The sequence below is a fragment of the Sapajus apella genome, unplaced genomic scaffold (genome assembly GCF_009761245.1).
Source record: "Sapajus apella isolate SASKATOON/1434 unplaced genomic scaffold, GSC_monkey_1.0 scaffold13, whole genome shotgun sequence".
Taxonomy (NCBI): Eukaryota; Metazoa; Chordata; class Mammalia; order Primates; family Cebidae; genus Sapajus; species Sapajus apella.
This window is the reverse complement of record NW_022436953.1, coordinates 29,406,626-29,426,499: the sequence shown is the minus strand read 5'-3', so window position 1 is coordinate 29,426,499 and position 19,874 is coordinate 29,406,626. Positions and strand designations below refer to the sequence as shown.

At 43.5% G+C, this 19,874-nt stretch overlaps 1 protein-coding gene across 1 annotated transcript in view; it reads left to right on the top strand.

The window, feature by feature from the left end:
• Nucleotides 1-19,874, top strand: part of ADAM12 (ADAM metallopeptidase domain 12) — a 369,569-nt gene that overhangs the window by 38,110 nt on the left and 311,585 nt on the right. The window contains exon 2 of the mRNA XM_032281987.1: nucleotides 13,061-13,158. Coding sequence (XP_032137878.1) covers nucleotides 13,061-13,158 — 98 coding nt within the window. The remainder of the gene's footprint in view (nucleotides 1-13,060; nucleotides 13,159-19,874) is intronic.

Here is a 19,874-nt window from a genome sequence, read left to right as displayed (position 1 = left end):
CCCCTCCACCCCTCCACGCCTCCACCCCTCCACCCCTCCACGCCTCCACCCCTCCACCCCTCCACCCCTCCACCCCTCCACCCTCCCCCGAGCCCTCATCAGCGGATTCACCTCGTTGATTTATGGCACTACACTGTGTAATCAGAAGCCGAAAGGAGAAAAGCTGGGCACTTGGATGACATATTAAGTACTCATCTTACAGAGAAATGAAAATCCATTTAGAACAACTAATGTATCATTAGCATGGATTTTAAACCAAGGCAGTGTTCTCAGCCCACAAATGTTCTTACTCTGATAAAAGACCTGCCAGCCAGTACTGGATTGGGCCAGTTCCCTTGTCTATGGGAATAGATCAGAATCAAGATGGGTATTGTTGAGAGGCAGTTATTTAGAAGTTCCTAAACTGAACAGTTTTCTTTACTCTTTTGGCTTTTCTATGTAAGAGGAAGCAAGGATTTAAACAGTTAAGCACACTGTTTAGTTTCAAACACTGAGAACAAAAAAAATTCTAATTAGAATTATTTAAAATGTTCCTAGGTCAATCTATATGCCTAGTAAATATCTGTCAAATTGAATCAAATTAAAAGTTTGCCAGGATGCTAATTCTATGTTGTAATAGTTTTGTTTATCCTGTTTGACTATTTAAATTAGGATTGCCCATTTAGGTCCTCCAAATTCAAGGGCCAAAGTCAATGGCTAGAAAATCAAAGGTTGGGCGAGACACAGTGGCTTATGCCTGTAATCCCAGCACTTTGGGAGGCCGAGGCAGGTGAATCACAAGGTCAGGGGTTCAAGAGCAGCCTGACCAGCATGGTGAAACCCTGTCTCTACTAAAAATACAAAAATTAGCTGGGTGTGGTGGCATGTGCCTGTAATCCGAGCCACTCAGGCAGCTGAGGCAGGAGAATTGCTTGAAACTGGGTGACAGAGGTTGCAGTGAGCCCAGACTGTGCTACTGTACTCCAGCCTGGTGACAGATTGAGCCTCCATCTCAAAAAATATAAATAAATACATAAATAAGAAAATCATAGTTTGTAAAAATCATGTCAACACCTACCTCTAGATAGCCGCACTTTTTCCGTGGCCATCGGAACTTAGGTAGGTGTCCCCTAACTTTGTGAGTCTGGTCATCACGGCGCTTGAAGTCCCACCTTATTTCTCATATTACCTTATTCCCCACCCTCGTCCTGCCCAAGCCACTGGAATCCCTGCAATTGGGCGTCCAGCAGGTGGGGAAGAGAGGAAATGAACATTCCTGTTGTTAGGCGTGGGACATAGGATGTGTCCCTTCTTGTTGTCTTTTGGAATTCTGATTTTATTTTCCCGGAAAAACACATGAGGTTTCAGATCTAGAAACTATTGCCCATATTAGAAGTCAAAGTGCATTTTTCTCATGAAGAAAATGAAATGTTCTAAATGGTGATATGAAAGTCAACTATATGAGTTAAAAGGCATTTAAGAGCTAGCCTTCAAAAACTAACCGAGTCTATAGAATATACATTTCAAATTCACATCCTCAGCCTGTGCCCACTGCCTTCTGGTATGTAGCCACGTATGTGCTAGGCCTTAGCTTCCCTTCAGCTAATGTGGCAGCCATGGATCCTTAAGCAGAGAAGGAAATATCAGGCTACTATGATGACAATTGCTATGATGGTCCCTTAGTTCTCTGTTCTCCTCTTAATTTGGCTTCTCAAGGAAGCTTTCCTGCTGGGTAGATAATGAACAAAATGTTTTAGATGAGGACTCTGGTTGACTTGGCAGTTCTTTCTCATTAAAAATAAGCAAATTGGAATTCTGGCTTATAAATAAGGCTCATGTGGGTTTGGTTATGTGTATTTACCTGTGAGGGACCAGACATTGCCAGGTGAGATAAAAGTCAATCACCTGTCAGAGTATCTGTGAGAAACAAGCCCTGGACCCCATCCCTGTCTCATCATGATCACAATGAGGCCATGGAAATTTTTAGTTTGATGATAATTCATTGAACAAATACTTGCCTGCACATGAAGGTATAGCAGTAAATTTGACAGGCCCTTATTTTTTGGTATTTCCTTTTTATTGATTTTTTTTTTTTTTTTTTAAAGACAGAGTCTCACTCTGTCACCCAGGCTGGAGTCCAGTGGTGCGATCTTGGCTCATTGCAACCTCCGCCTCTTGAGTTCAAGTGATTCTCCTGCTTCAGCCTCCTGAATAGCTGGGATTACAGGCATGTGCCACCACTCCCAGCTAATTTTTTAATTCTTAGTAGAGATAGGGTTTCACCATGTTGGTCAGGCTGGTCTCAAACTCCTGACCTCATGATCTACCCCGCCTCGGCCTCCCAAAGTGCTGGGATTAAAGGTGTGAGCCAGCATACCTTGCCAGTATTCCCACTGTTGATTGAGGGGTGGTAGAGACAGACAAAGAGGTAAATAAAGAAGATTTGATATTGATAATTGCTGTGGGAGGGAAAAAGGATGATGGGCTGGGGAGCAGCTTGGGTTGGGAGGAAAACTATTTAAGTAGAGAAGTCTCTCTCTGAGGAGTAACATTGAGCAGAAAGTTGAATAACAAGATTTGGGGGCATGATAAGGTTTGAGAGTAGAGTCTTCTATGCAGAGGGCATAGAAAATGTGAAGGCCATGAGGTAGGACATAGCTGACACTATTAAGGGGTCAGGACGGTGGCCAGCATGGTTGTAGTAGAGAGAGCAAGATGGTGCTATCAGGACATGAGGTTCCAGAACTTAGGAAAAAATGTGAATTATACTCCAAGTGTTTCCTAACCAGCATGACTGTTTATCACATAGTAGGATTCTGAGCACAGATTCTGCAATGTGGCTGTCTGGGCCAGCTTCTTGGCTTCATGATTTGTGTGAACCTGGGCAAGTGGCTTAACTTCTCTGCCTCAGTTTCATCATCTTTGAGGTAGGGATATATATCATAGGGTGGTTGTTAGGTTTAAAGAAGGTAAACTTATAAAGGATTAGATTGGGGCTTGCTTGCATAGCAGTTGCTCCATTAACATTCATTATAATCAATAAATACTTCTTGATTATGTAATCTATGCTCAACACTACATGTTTGCCTTATGAATAGTTCTCATTTATGCACTCTTAAGGCTTTATACGATTCATTCTTAGGCAGAGAATGTGTCCATTATGGGTCAGAGTTAGCCAGCTTAAAAGCCCTAGAGTGGCTGCCACTTCACTCAGGTAAAATCCAATTTTACTGCCTTGACAGGCCTGCCACAGCCTGGGCCTTGCCTACCACCTGGCGTTCTGTTCCCCACTCTCTGCATACCATCTCTCACTCCGTCTTAGCCGTACTGACTGCCTGGCTGCTCTGGGGTTTTCACATTCATGTTCTTGTGATGAGAAACCTGTTGTAGATCTTTGCTCTTGTTAAACATCCATCTCCTTTAAGATTGGAAGAGGGAGAACCTGCAGATGACGAGGCTATCTAGAAGTATGCGGTTAAGAACTAGGAGCATCTTTTAGAAGACAAAAGAACAAAAACAAAGCACAAAACACCCAACTGGAGTTGTATAAGAAGACTCTGAGGCTGGGCATAATTGGGGAAAGACCTAAAGATTTTCCTGAACATGGCCCTAGAATTTTTGGTTTGCAGCTTGTCCAAGCAACATCTATCCCCCCTGCTGCAGTCTCCTGCCCCCTCGTACTGTAAGCAGACCTCGCTCTCACCTGAGAAGAGAAGATGGAATTCATGTTGGGCTTATGCTCCTCAAGGGACTAGGAATAAGTAGAACTGGCTGTGAACTAAGAATTACTAAGTTGTTTTTGTAAAAGCTCAGCAAGCTAGTCATGGAATGAATGATAAAAGATGTGGCCAGCGTGGTGGCTCATGTCTGTAATCCAAGCACTTTGGGAGGCCGAGGCAAGCAGATTACAAGGTCAGGAGTTCAAGACCAGCCTGACCAACATGGTGAAACCTCATCTCTACTAAAAAATATAAAAATTGGCTGAGCATGGTGGTGCACGCCTATAATCCCAGCTACTCAGGAGGCTGAGGCAGGAGAATTGCTTGAACCCAGGAGACAGAGATTGCAGTGAACTGAGATCTCGCCACTGCACTCCAGCTTGGACACAAGAATGAGACTCTGTCTCAAATTAAAAAAAAAAAAGGGACTCTGTCAAATAAGTCAGTCACCCGCCACGTGACATAAGAAAGGGTGGTTAATGTGGACAGTATTGACAAGACGTGGATGATTGAAAATGTGTTGGGTTTTCACTGGAGGAATGAAGATTAAAAGCCTTTGATTTTTAAACATGTTGAATTTGAGGTGGTGATGGTGACCAGACATTGGAATTAACATGTCGTGTAGATAACATACAGACTGTGCTTGGGCGCAGTGACCAGATGGGAAAATAATTGATTTGGGCAACATCAGCTTAAAAATTAATGAGTTCTCTGGGGAACAGTAAGGGTAGAGAGGGAAGATGGCCAAGAGCTGAGACTTGGGGAATGTTCAAGTGGAGGAGGCAAGACCTGGACAGAGGAGGGGAGGAAATCCAGAATCACTGAGTGCTGCCCAAGTGGGTGTGTATTTTGGCAGAAGGTGGTCACAGATACCCAGTGAAGCAGCAGGGATGTAAGAGAATGTCCTTATAGGAAGCTAAGGCTTTAGCACAGATTCAGAATGACTTGTTTCTCATTATTGTTTAATTCCATTTAATAAGTTTACAGGACTTAATGAAATATACAAGGTTCCATTCTTATTCTTTTGCTGTTAAGATCCAAAAATTATTCCTAGTGTACATTTTAATGATTAGTTTCATTCTCCCTTACATCATTGCAAGGTAAACAGTGAAGAATTCTGACCCACCCCAAAAGTGTTACAAAGTGAATGAGCATATTTGAAACGCAAAGGGCTTGGGTTTTGCCATTCATTCCACCATTTATATCATTGGGCAACCTTGAGAAAAACCTGAACAACTCTATAGTTTAGTCTCACAGAGTGTAAAATGGGATTCATGTCCCACTGACCACTAACAGGGGTATAGAAGTGTAAGTTACTGTTTTGAGTGACTTTGCTCCCCACAGCTGGGAGCACCACAGGCATGGACAGTTATGTTTATGCATAGTAGAGACAGCTCATGCTTGGGATATGAATCTATTTAGACATTTATGAGAAGCTATAACTAGCTTTCTTTGAATTTCAAAATGACATATAAAACATCTTTTCTGAATTGTAATTGTTCCATAGCACTTGATTGCTTTTATTTCCAAATGGCTCTGTCCTCTAGCACGCCCAAGGCTGTGTATCTATGGTGCCAGAAGAACTATTGTTTTGTCATCATGAGTCCAAATGATTTTTTAAGTTTATTTTTCATCATAAAAGTAATATGTGCCAATTATAGAAAAGCCAGAAATACATGCAAACATAAAGAAGAAAAGTAATGAATTCATAGCCCCAGCACTCAAAGAAAACCAGCAAGAGCATTTTGGTGTATTTCTTTCCAATGACTGATTAGGAAAAAACAAAAATAACAGCCCAAAGTAAATGATATCCATGTGTGATCGTTAATATTTGGTGTCAGCTTGACTGGATGGAGGGTTGCCTACATGGCTGATAAAGTATTGTTTCTGGGTGTGTCTGTGAGGGTGTTGTCAAAGGAGATTGGCATTTGAGTTGGTGGACGGGGAGAGGAAGACCCTCCCTCTCCCAGGATGAGTGGGCAGCATCCCATCTGCTGCCAGCACAGCTGGAACAAAGTACGTGGAGGAAGGTGAGATGATCCAGCTTGCTGAGGCTTCTGACCTCCTCCTTCTTCTGTGCTGGACGCTTCCTCCTCCTCCTCCTCCTGCTCTTGGACATCAGACTCCAGGTTCTTTGGCCTTTGGACTCTGGGACTTGCACCGGGTACTTCAAAGCAGGCAGAGAAAAGTGGGATAAGTTTGCTTCCTGAGTCTTCTGACTCTCTTTCATCTTCCCATTCCTCCTGCCCTGGGACATCAGACTTCAGGTTCTTCAGCCTTTGGACTCTGGGACTTATACCAGTGGCTTCCCAGGAGCTCTTGGACTTTTGGCTGCAGACTGAAGCCTGCACCGCTGGCTTCTGTGGTTTTGAGGCTTTCAGGCTTTGACTGAGTCACTGTCAGCTTCTCTCTTTCCCAGCTTGCAGATGGCCTATCGTGGGACTTCGCCTTGCAATCGTGTGAGCCAGTTCTTCCTAATAAACTCCCTGTTTTATATGCACGTATTCCATTGGTTCTGGAGAACCTGACTAACACACCATGTACACATTTACATCCATGATCTCATTTGATCCCCTTGCTGGCCCTCAGTGGCGGATGGTGTTCCGTAGCCCAGCTGCGCGCATCAAGGATCTAAATAGCAAGGAATGCAAGTAACTTGCCCAGGATCATTGAGAGCATGTGGTGGATGCAGGATGTATCCTCTGACTCAAAACACTATGGCTGCTTCTCCTACACCTGCCTACATCATAGTTCAGCCTGCCAGCGTGGTAGCTACAGTGTTAGGCTCTGAGAGAAGTTGTGTTCTGTCTTGACATGGTTTTATCCATATGTTTATGTATGTGTCACTTGGTGTCACCTTCCCAAACCAAGTGGCAGGTCTTCCCTTTCACTTTCTCCCATCCCAGACTCTTGTAGCCAATGATGCAAAAATTTTAAGTTTTTATTTAAACTTGTTTCTGTGTTTTCTGGAGTATGCTGGAGCACTCAGAAGGCCCTTTCAGTTGCTTAAGAATCAATTATTTTCACATGCCTCTGCCTTTTTCTATTCCAGGAAACCCTGTCAGTGACAAGGTTTTAGCTTGCCTGCAGGTACTACGTCTTCTATCTGAGCAAATAGGAATGTTGGAAGATCAGTGAATGGCAAACACACCAACTTTCTGGTATTCAGAGCCCCCGGTGATAACCAGTCACCCCTGAGCCTTTTGATATGTACTGAACTGCTCCAGAATGACATGATTATTCTTGCAAAATCCAGATTAAATTTTAAAAGTTATTTTTAGTAGACTTCATTTTTTTAGAACAATTTTAGAGTGACAGAAAATTTTCAAAGCTAGAACAGATGGTTCCCAGACACCCCACATCCTATTTCCCCATTCTTTTTTTTTTTTTTTTTTTTTTTGTAAAATGGAAACTTGCTCTTTTGCCCAGACTGGAGTGCAGTGGCACGATCTCAGCTCACTGCAACCTCTGCCTCCCAGGTTCAAGTGATTCTCCTGCCTCAGCCGCCTGAGTAGCTGGGATTACAGGTGCCCACCACCATGCCCGGCTAATTTTTTTGCATTTTCAGTAGAGATGGGGTTTCACAGTGTTAGCCAGGATGGTCTCGAGCTCCTGACTGCCTTGGCCTCCCAAAGTGCTGGGATCACAGACGTGAGCCCCTGTGCCTGACCTCATTTCCCCTATTCTTAACATCTTACTTTAGTATTATACATTTGTTACAGTTAGTAAACCAATATTAACACAGTATTTTAAAATAGGTTTATACTTTACCCACCGGTTTTTACCAAGTGCGTTTTTGCTGTTGCTCAGTCCCGTCCAGGATACCACATTGCATTAGTTGTCTTGTCTCCTTAGGTTCATCTTATCTGTGACAGTATCTCAGACTGTCCTTGTTTTTGATGATGTTGACAGTTTTGAGGATTACTGGTCAGGTGTATTTTAGAGTGCACCTCTTTGGGAATTTAGCTCTTGATTAGACTGGGGCTGTGGGTTTTGAAGAGGAAGATCACAAATGGAAGTGTCACTGTCATCACATCACGTCAAGGGTTGTAGAATCCACAGGACTTATCACTGTTGATGTTGACCTTGACCATCTATCACGTTTCTCCACTATAAAGTTACTCTTTTCAGCTTACCTTTTGCCATTGGTTCTTTTGGGGATCCTTCATCTGTGTTATTTTAAAATTGCATCACCTATTTACACTCAGGGAGTGTGCAGCTAAAATGAAAGAACTACAGCATTATGTGGTTAAGATTGAAAATGTGAATCTGAACCAAAGAAATCTTGTTGTCATTTTTAGGGGCATCATCACCATACTGCCCTGAAACAAGGAGCTGCTCAGTTCTGTGAGATTTTCTTTAGGTCTTGGATATTAAAGGGATAAAAAAAAATGCTTAATCAGTTTCTAAAAGCTTGTCCCTGGCTTCTTTGCAAATGGCCACCTCAACTTTTTGTTTTCACTTGGATTTTCAAAAGAATGATTATCTTAATTCTACTTTTTGCACCTCAGATTGATTCTCCATTTTAAAGTTCAGGTAGGTGCTGATAATGATTTCCCTTTCAAGCCAGAACTCCAGGTGTGATATTTAAATTTCTCTTGACTAATGATCTCATCAGAGTTTGTTTTCTCAATGGCCTGCGGGGTGGCTTAGGGCAATACCCACTGGCATCCACGGAAACACTGGCCTTTTCGAATGATCAATAAGGCGTTGTTATTTTCAGACCTATTGTGTGGTTTGGTTAGACAGACACTGCCTGGAAGTCTAGAAACTTGGATTCTGATATCCTAGACTGATTTAATGCATTAAGCTTTTCAAAAGTCCTTTCCACATTGACTTACTTGAGCTTTCTCAACCTATTGAGAATCTTAGAGGAGAGGTGCAGTTTTCATTTTGTAGAGGGTAGAAACTCAGATGTCAGGCTTTGACAAAAGGAAATAAATCAAGGAGGAGTTAGGACCAGGGTCAGGTCTCGTGGCTCCAAGATGTCCCCTCTTCACTGTATGTGTCTTAGAGCTGCTGCATCCGTCTCCACCTCTTGTGAATTGAAACTTGTGATGTGGGCATCAGGGTGGTGTGGACTTGGATAGCCTTTCCAGTTTCTCTTCATAAGCTACCAAAGGAAAGTTGGCCAGAGCAAGAATGGGGCAGGACTCCTGCGGACAGCCAGGCTCTGGGTGACATGAGGGGAGGATCTGGAGTCACTTTGAGAGGCTTCTTCTTTGCCTCCTTGCCCGTAACCTTAAAGTCTTTCATTGCAAAGATGATTGCCTGAGGAACTAGTCCATGACTTTTCTCTTGACCAGCCTGAATCAGGTCTGAAAATGACAGACTCAGACAAGGAGACAAAGTAGGCAGACACCTCCCACAGGAAGCACAGCTGATGATCACGGCGGATAACCTTTAGAGATGGACAATCTGTTTTTTTCCACTATGAGGCTGAAGCAAACTAGCCATTTTATCAAAACTACAAGCAGTGTGTCAGGTTACCCAGTGGCAAAAAGCTGAAAGTTCCTGCCCAGCATAATCTATCCACATTTTTTATTTAGGTAATCGTGAGTTCTGCTGATGCCCAAATATTATTATAAAAGTAAAATGCATGCAAACTGTGTATTTTATAGGGTCGTATTTTTTCCCTGGGTTTCTCAGGCTTGCATGTATTCATCATTCAGGTCCTGCGTTTACAATTTATCAATCAGATCACTCTATAAAACACATTCTGATCCCTCACATCTGTGTATAATTTATTGTCTATTCCGGGCAGTAGAAATAATATTTTTATTTGCGTCATCTAAAAGAAACACCAATGTATAAATACATAAGAAAAGCTCATAAGAGACGGTCCTGTGACTGCGAATACTGCTGAGGGGATGTTGTAGCCAATTAAAAAGCTGAGAGATGGCTTCATTATCCATGTACATAGGTAATACATACTGGACACAGCAAATAGTGGTTACTCAACTTCTCAGACAGGTTGCACCACCTCCTACAAGGGCTGCCACAGTCTGCTTCTAAATTCTCCTTTGAATATTTGCAAATAAAGCCTCTTCAAGGGAAACATATTTGCCAAAAACGGCTCCTTTTGGATTAAGATAATGGAATATGTAGGTGAACTGGGAAATGTTTCACTGGTTGGAATATTTTGCCTTCAGGAAACTAAATAACTTTGCCTTTCTCAGCCACCAAGAGAGCCTTGGAAGAAACAGTCCAGAGGCTAGAGGTTGTTCATTACACTTGGTTTCTGCAGCCTCACCCTGATTATCTAATAGGAGGCCCCACCAACACCTCCCAAGCTTCCCCAAAGTCAAGGTGCGGAGTTACTGTCCCTCCTTCACCCCTCACTGCGGGAGCACGTGCAAACGGTTCAACTAGGAGACTTGGATTTCACACACCATCTCCTTCCTCCTCACACATACAGCTTCCCAAGGGAAGTCATTAAGTGCAAAGACTTTTCCTCCAGGTATCTGAGGCCTGGGTGAAAACCTTCCAGTCCTTTCGGTGGTGAGGCTGTAATACCCGTGTCAACCATTCCAACCTCCCCATTGCTGAGGCTGGGTTGGGGGTGATACAGGATTCTAGCTTTAGAACTCTTTCTCTGCCCAATTTCACAGACCCTTGGCAATGGGATTGATTTGTGATTACTCAGTTTAACAATTCACTTGTGTTGGAAACTCAGCACTGCCAGGAGTAGCATATAATTAAACTGGTTTATGTGGAGGATATGTTTAAATGCTCACGATCACTTTCTTGACAGTTTTAGCTGACTTTCCAAAGATTACAACGATGCCCCTGGTAACTCTCGGCATGGTGTGGTTTTCAGCAGGTGAAGAGAAAGTTCAGATGGATCTCCAGTGTTCACTCCATAATTGCCAGTACTTTAAAGCTGCCTGAATCCAATTCCAGTAATGTGACAGCTCTCTTATAAGTTCAGTTAATTGTACTCTGTAGCCTGCCTCTGCAGGAGCTGTATAACTGGATCAGAACTCACTTTGTTTCTGTGCATTCCAACATGTGAATCCCATGGGCTCTTGAGCAAGAGACCACCCAGGTCTTGGCAAAGCCTCGAGAACAGTGCCGTTGAAACCGGCCTATGCGCCCCTCACACATCTTGTGATTTCCCTCGGGCTCACCTCGCTCTGCCTCATTTTATGGAAAAGGAAAGCCTTGTGCTCCCTCTGCTGCTGTCTGTCCTCATGGCTGTATGTGCAGCTGGATGCTTCTGATCGTCAGCTCTCAGCTTATATGCTCCCCATCCCCAATAAAAAGAGGGGGTTTCTTGGCCTGTCCTTCAGAAGTATCATCCGCAGCCATTCTGCTGTCGCCCTGCTTTTCTTCTTAATTTTTAAACTTTGAAAGAATATTTGATTTACAGTAAGGTTGCAGTTTGGACGCGGGGTTGCTGTGGTGCTGCTGTTTCTTTCACAGCACTCGCTGCTCTCCGAAGTGCTCCTGTTTCATCGTTCCTCTCCCAGCACAAGAATGCAAGTCCTGAGGGAAGCTTTCTCCGTGTCCCTCTCTGAGATGCACAGGACCCAGAAAGCCAGGCCTTCTGGGATGAAGCTGTGTTCAAGAGATGAGGGTCTCAGCAGCATAGACAACAGGGAGCTGGCTCACTTTGGGGGTGCTGGCATAAAGAAGAAAGAATGGGCTTTTTGGATAGAAGGCATCAGGTCTAGAGTCACTGCCAAGAGTGCCTGTCACCAGGTAGACTTTGAATACTTGGTGAGTGAGTGAGTAAACATGTGAGACCCGGCTGGATTGCAGACCTGCAGCTGATGTGTGGTAGAGCTGGTGCTTCTGCAGGGTGCATCTTCCTCCAAAGCCTGCGCTCTCCTGCCTTTGAGCATGCAGAAGGCATGGGCTCAAGTGACAGGAAGAGGGAGACACACTTACTCAAGATCTCCACGTTGCCCATGGTTGCATCCCTGCAGCCAGGAGAAGGACTTCTGATGCTTTCCATTCAGAAAATCAACTCTTTTCACCTCCAGGCAGCCCTCCAAGGATGTCACAGATGTCACCATCAGAGCCAGCACCTCTGCTTGCCCTGCCAGATCCCTTCTCCCTTGAATGCAGGTTCATCCATGAAGATTCAGCCCATCCCCCACCTGGAGACCACATTCCCTGGGCCCACAGTCCCCTCCCTCCTTCCTTCCCTATGCGGCAGAGGCACACAGCTCAGCCCTCTCCCACTGGCTGTATTTTGGACTTTTAGTTCATTCCTGTACCTTGTCCCCTTGGTCCTTAACACCTGAGAGTTTTAAATGCTTTGCGACCAGCTTGAGAATTTCTCAAAGAGGTTGTGTCAGACAGTGAATACGTGAGTAGTAATCCTTTGGTAACCTGAATATAACTGCAGACTTCCACATTGAGCATGATAAAACGGTGTGGATTTAAAAGTATTTGGGGAACTGTAAAATGTCTAGGATTAAAATTTCAATACCATTTGTGCCCAATAAATGTGAACTCTTTAGTAACTTAAAACTGTGCTATTATGACTCAGGTCTGAAAATTATGAGTCCTGCTTGAAGAAATGGGAATAACATGTGAGGGAATCTGGTCCCATCCTTCACCTTGAGGGATATGCTGTGGTTGAACCAAATAGCAGGAGCATGACCTCATAGGAGAGAAAGCCCAAAGAAATTACCATATTTGTTGAGAAAGTGATACACCCTCCAGAAGAGAAAAATGTTATATTTTCCATTAGGATTGTTTATGGAAATGGGGCTAAATTGAACCTGTGTTGGTATATTAACTGGTTCAACAGACAGGACCCCAAGAAACAAGATCATATAATAGTTTATTGAATGACTTGATTTTTTTTAAAACATGAACCAGTCTAGTCGTCTGAACTGGAAAATTAATTTTGTCTATAGAATCACTTACTAAAGCATATAAAATTAGACTCCGTAAGTGCAGAGAGGAGAATTGGCATTGTGTTTCACAGATTCACTGGGATTTGAATAAATGGATTTAGTCTTAATACAGCGAAAGCCTTGAGACTTTTAATACAGAGCAGATCTTAAAGTATTAATTTATCATTTCAAAAAGCGACTTTTGCATTTGTGTTGCTTGCTGAAGGACTGAATTATATTTCTTGTCGATGATAATACTCTAGCATGTGTTATGGGTCTTGAAGGAACAAATTAATTAACTTTTGTTTTCTTTAAGTTACAAAATTTTAATGGTTAGATTGACAGAGAATTCAGCAGTTTTAACACTTACCATGATTTAATGGGTTATAGTGTTTCCCTGGGCTTATTTAACTTCCAAATATTTTCACTGTGTCATTGATGTAATAAGCTTCTGATGCCAAACTCTTACTGACTAGAGTGAAATATGGGACTGTTTTCCTTTTGATTCAGGGGTGAGCTTATGGGACCAGGGAGGAGCTTTCGAAGTTGTCAGTGCCTCTCTGCTGGATGGAGACCTCTGGATCCCAGCGGAGAGCTTCGACTTCAAGGTCAGTTCCTGTCCTTCTTTTCGCAGCTTTGAGACTGCCAAAACTTTTCAATCACATTAACTGCTTTGGTATTCTTTGATTCAAGTGTTGTCTCTACTCACATTAATGCTAACTGTATTGTTATAGAATGGAAGCTTTATTCTTAAGATAAAATGCAAACCAATTTGATTGACAGTGCTGATGAGGGATCGAACACGATTTGCAAATACCAAAAATTCATTTTTAACAAAAACCAGGGTTTACAATCCCAGATATACAACTTCCATGTTCAGTTTAACTGAATGATAGGTATTCTTCTATATTTATGTCTATTTAATTAACATTTTTCTTGAATTGATTATTGGTAGAAATATATTTATACAACTTAAAAACCCATTTGTCATGAGTTTTAATGCAGTCTAAACTTTGTTTACTATGACATGTTTGCTTTGAGCCTTTTATGATTAAAAGAATATGAAATGATTGAAATAATAGTGATTAAATTTAATGTTTTGTTGCATTTTATCTGATAAACTGACATGACTTCCTTAAATTTCAGTGCTTGTAGGGACAGTTGGAAAGTGAGAAAATCTATAGAAATATGAGCTCTTTGGAGAGATCACACAGATGCCTTGGTCCTTGTATTATATGGAACTATTTTTAGATCATTTTTCATAATAGAAAGCAGATTTTTTGAAGAGCAGTTGAGATTGTGAAAATCCTCTGTCACTTCCTGGAATGGTTGCAGTGGGCCACTTTAGGTGAGTAATGATAAGGTGATTTACATCTAGAGAGCTTACCTTGGAAACTGAGCTTTTAGAAAGGTTGATGGTTTGATTAAAAGACCCAAATGCCAAATGTGCACATTTTTCTAATGTTGTTTCATGGACATTGTTACAAACTGAATATACGAAGTACAAGTTAAGTATGGTGGTGGTGATGATATTCTCTGAAAGAAAAGCTTAACATATTGAAGAAAATTTTGTCATGTTATTGGTAAGCAAAATTAAAAACAACATGATAGATACAGAAAAAGAGGAGTGGGCTATTTGTTTTAAAGAAAGTTTATTTAAAATATTTGTAGACATGAATAATATAAAAATATGGAATAGTATAAAGTTTTTTGGATGGCGGGACTTTCCCTGGGGGTAGAGTTGCCAGATTTAGCAAGTTAGAAGAATGCCTGGTCAAATTTGGATTTCAAGGAAACAAGGTATTTAATTTTAGTGGAAATATGTCTCATGCAATATTTGGGACACACTGTTTTGTAAAAAAAAAAAAAGTATTTGTTGCTTATCCGAAACGCAGATGTAACCGGTTGTGCCCTATCTTTTGTCTGGTAACCTTCCCTGGAGGGAATTGTAGGGACAAGCTGCTGAGGGCTATGGGCCTGCCCCTGGGGTGGACCGGCTCAGGTCTTCTCTGGTTTTTGACTGCCAACTTTCTCCTTCCCACCCGCCAGCCACCTGGCAGCCATCACAAGGTGTGTTGGAGGGGGATTTGGCACATCTACTGGGGCCAAGCTTGACCTGATGATTGTGGGTCACGAGCATCATCGTTTAGAAAACTAGGAAAAACCATGATTATTAGGTAGCTGTCCCAACTCTTCTAGGTTTCTGCCTCAGGAATGAGAGCCATGTGGGTGATAGGCACTCAAAGAATTCCAGGTTAGTGACATTTTGTAAGGGCATGGGGACCTGGGTGAGGTGGGAACAGCATTTTGTTGTAATGCCAGTAGGCTCATCTCAACATGTAGCTTATAGCATCCGTATGTGACCATATTATTACAGTATGGACTCATATGTGGTGGGTAGCCCCAAAAGCTTGTGTGAGAAGGGGTACATGTGAATGTCTGTTATGTGTGTGTACCCGTTTGCAGGAGTTCCCCGTGGGGAGGACGTGTATACTTGCTGTGGGAATAGGCATTCTGGCCAAAAGTGTGTATGTGTGTATCTGTCCTCAGTGTCAATAAGTCAATATTTTCATTTTGAACTGCATCATGACGTGTATCTTCAGCATACAAGGCATACTCATGTTAAGAATATTGTTGCAGAACAGCGGCACCTGCTGTGCCTCAGAATACACACTTTTAGATTTGCTTCTCACTCCCTGCCTCTTTCTATTCGGCCAGTTTTTAACTGAGCACCTATTATTTTAACTGAGCACCTGCATGCAGCCAATGCAGAAGGCAGACATGCTTGCTGCCGCCTGCAGCTTACATTGCAGTAAGGGAAACACAAATACATTCAGGTTGTGGTAAGTGTTAAGAAAGAAACAACAAAGTATTCTAGGGGTCAGCAGGGGCGATGGATTTTGATAAGTTGGCCAGGAAAGCCCTTTCTAAGAAGGTAAGATAATGTTTTCACTAAGTTCTAAAGAGCCAGCCATGAGAAGAGCCAGTGTGTAAGAGGCTGGTGTCAGGGAGCAGGGAGGAGGCAGGCGTGTCTAGAGCATGGAAGATGAGACAGACCTGGGGTGATGCAGGAGCACCAGGGGCCAGGATTCCCGGCCGGGCTCCTCTGCGTGTGACCTTGCTGTGGAAGCAGCAGCCTGTACAAAACAGACATTCATCCTGAGATGATGACATAAACTGTGGCCTTCTTTCTCTGATAGTTAAATATTCTGATTTTATCTGACTTACCAAACCATAACATTAATTTTTTGTGACTATTTTTCCCCAGAGGTGACATGTAGTATTCACAACCATAAAGTGCATTCCTTATTTATACAGAAATGCCTAGCTCTTTTATTTCTTCTTATTGTTTATTTAATTTTGGGGGGGAGGCAGTTCCCCTTTGCTACCTAAGCTGGTCTCGAGCTCCTGGGCTCAAGCGATCCTCCTGTCTCAGTCTCCCAAAGTGCTGGGATTATAAGCCTGAGCCACTGTGCCCTGCCAGAAATGGCTAATTCTTAAACATTTTATCTGATGGCCATGACAAGTCCAGTAAGCCAGAGCTGGCAGTTTGGCCTGCAGTTTCTGGTTGGGAAGGCCACAGGAACCTAGAGAAAGGGGGCCTCAAATTACAAGTCACATCCTCTCTGGCTTTATTCCAGACCAATTTCCACAATTGTTTTCCTGAAATGAGTCTAACTCATCACAATTTTCCTTGAAGCCCTGAGAGATGTTCCTCACATCCACACCCTGGAGTGTGAAGACAAACTCTAGGCCTGGCATGAAAAGCACATTGCTCTGTGACCCAGAGGCACTAACCACCGCTCCACCCCATGGCCCCGACTCTGGCGTCCATGCTCTGACCGTGGATAGCATGAGAAGCGATTGGACTGGAGTTATATTTTGAAGGAAAAGTCCACTGGACTTGCCAGTGGATTCAAGGTGCTAAGGACAACCCCTGTGTTTTGGCCCTGGCTACATAGGTGGGAGGAGCTTCCATCATATACACCCCCAAAGAGAAAGGATCTCTGTCTAATTTGGTGTTCACCACATCATTGACTTACTATGTATACTGGATCTCAGCTTAGCTGCATTTTAGAGTCACCTGGAAACTTTTTATAAATAACAGTGTTCAACCTCCAGTTGTTGAGAGTTAGATTAAATGGTTTGGGGCAGACCCGCACAGATTTCTCTTTTTAAAAAATACTCCCTGGTGATTTTAGTGAGCACCCAAGGCTTAGATCCACTTGAGGAAATTGATGCTGCATCCAGTGCCAGAGTGCTGGTCAAGTCCATTCGGCTGATTTAGGCAAAATTACTGTCAGGTTCTCTCTCTTTCTCTCTGAATGCGATGTTAGAATGTCCTTTCCAGATCAAGAATCAAGTCATCGCTGCCAGTTTAGTGTAAAGAGCAGAGGAACAGAAAAGTGTGAGATCTTGTGTGTGTTGGAGAGCTGGCAGGTTTTTGGTTGCTGGTTGTTGTCTACACTATAGGGATAAGCTTATCTGTATTCCCTTCCTCTAAGGGTCACTGTAAGAATGAGATGAAACAATGGCCGTAAAATACGCTAGAAACTTAACACGACTACAGAAATGTAAGGTGACGCTAAAAGTTTAAAGTGTCTGTAGGAACCAAGCTCCAGTTTCACGTCTTGAAAAAATTAACTGCAGAACCAGGGAAGATGTGTCAAATGTGATTGATCATGAGGCGACCTCACCTGAGCTCAGCCTTTGAATGCTCCAGGAAATGTCCAATTTCCAGCTTTCTTGAGTGAGAATGAAGTTATAGAAATAGTATGCGAAATGGAAAATAGAAGGCAAACCAATTAGAACATGAAACTAAAGCGTCCCTAAGCATATGGCAGGCCTCAAATATCAAATAGCAACTAATTAAAAGGACAGAGGCACATTCTACTTCATACATTTCCATTTGCCCTTTTTTTTTACAGCCGAGAAAACTGAGCCCTGCTCTCGCTTCCAATAACCATCTCCGTATTTCCCTTCATAACCAGGTTTCCCGGAAAGGTGGTCTTCACTCACTCACTCACTTACCTCCCCCCCAGCTCCCTCCTAACCCTCAGTAGCAGCTCCTGTTCCCAACACTTCACTGGAACGGCCTTTGCCAGGCTCAGAGATGGCCTCCTAATTTCCAAAGCCAGCACGCACCTTTCACTCTTTAGCTTACTCATCTTGACCCCAATTCCTTCTTTTTCTTTGAATTCCTTCCTTCCTTTGGGCTCCTGAGACCGTGTTCTCTTGTTTCTTCTCATATGTTTTTGTTTTTTTCATTCCTTTTCCTGGCTCTGTCTCTCACTTCTCTGAGAAGCGGCCCCACTTCTGATGAAGGGTCCCGCTGGTGATGTCCCTCTCGTCTATGACCTCATGGTCTACTTGCACCTGGGGGCTCACGTGAGTGACAACGTGAGTGAGAGCTACCACATGTGGAGTTCCCGCTGTGTGAAGCGCTGTGTCAGGTCTTAGGAATGATAGCTTTGGTTTTGTCATCTTCATGCATTGACTTAAAATCCAAAGCTCTCATTCTGCTTTGACCTCTGAGATTGGATCCTCTACTTCCAATCGATTACAGGTACCTCCAGCCAAAAATTCCCAATTATGCAAATGTACTGTGCCCCAAGGTGGACTCTGCCTTTCACTTAATTGCCCCTAGGAGATGAGGTTGTCTTCTTCCGTCTCCCCTCAGATAGTAAGGTTTGAAACCCCTCTTAAATCTACTGGCCCAGTATCCTGACGTGTGCTGCTCCTCTCTGCCTTCTACCACCACCTTCATTAGTCCTCCGTTATATGAAAGGAGGCAGGTTGCTCTGTCTAAAGAACAGACAGAGCCTGTTCCCTTCCTGCTTTCCAGTCCTTCAGAAGTCCCGGATGACACCTGAATTCAAAGCCAGGCTTCTTAGCATGATGCCCATGGGACTGGGTGGCCTGGGCCGTCTGGACTCTAGAGCCCCCACTCCTATATCTTAGCCATGGAGCTTGTCAGGACAACCAGCTGTCTAAATAGGCAATGCTCTTTACCACCATGCTTGCACTATGCTCTGTCCCCACGTCCCCCTGACTCCCTGAGTCCTTCTCATTCTTGAAGCACCCCTTAAGCACTCATTCTTAAATGGCACCTTCTCTTTTGAAACCTACCTGGAACCCCTGGCCTCCTGGCCAAATTTGTCCTTCCCATACCTTTGTCTTTGTAAGTCGTACACATCTCTGCGACATGCAAGCATAAGCACACACTTAATTCATGCAAATTCAGCCTTGCACATGGCAGGAACAGATGCGGCAGAGACACAACTTAAGTGGCAGAGGTGATCACGTCCCCTTGGATCCCCAAGGCGCATGTGGGCATCTGCTGTTTCCTTGGTTCCCTCTGCCTCTCACAAGGCAAGCTTCATACTTCATGAGAGCAGTTCTAGTTCTTTCTGTTGGATATCCTGAAACAGCACAACCCCTAAAATAAGCCAACTCAACTATAAGCCCCAGTTATCAACCCAACAAATGCCCCAGTGCTCTGTAGAGAAGAAATGCTGAACCTGTGTAAAACCATGAACGCCGTGAGGTTTTCAAAGGTTAATTTGGACTATGCTTTGGGTGCTACCTCTACCTTCTATCCTGACCTTAGACCCCGACCATGCATGATTTGGGACTCACACAGTGCCGTCATTATTAGTTTTTGTTTTGTTTTGTTTTGAGACAGGACTTGCTCTGTCTCCTAGGCTAGAGTGCAGTGGCACAATCATGGCTCACTGCAACCTCCACCCCCCAGGTTCAAGCGATTTTCTTGCCTCAGCCTCCCGAGTAGCTGGGATTACAGGTACTTGTCACTGTGTCCAGCTAATGTTTGTATTTTTTAGCAGAGACGGGGTTTCGCCATGTTGTCCAGGCTGGTCTCGAACTTCTAACCTCAGGTGTTCCAACCGCCTCAGCCTCGCAAAGCGCTGGGATTACAGACATGAGCCTCCACGCCCTGCCCGTTATTAGTTTTTAATCCCTGCTTCTCCCAACCAGCCTGCGCCCTCCCTCAGGGCAGCAGCCACAGCTCTGTGCCGTTCTGCCTTGGTGCAGTACTTGGCACAGAGTGAAGTGATTGCAGGATGCTTGTTGACTGACTCTGAGACTTTCCCTGTTCCTGAATCCTGAGCCTCCCTCATTTCTGTGAAGAGTCTGCAAACCACTCTGACTACCACAACTTTCTAGATGTTTCCTACCTCCTTTTGGCAACTCTGGGTCCCTTAAAGTCACTGGGAGGTGTCTAGCTGATAGAATGCTACGTTCTTCACTTTAGTGCTCTGTGGTGTCTTACCTGGAACACATTCCCAAGTGTGGCTCTGTGCCA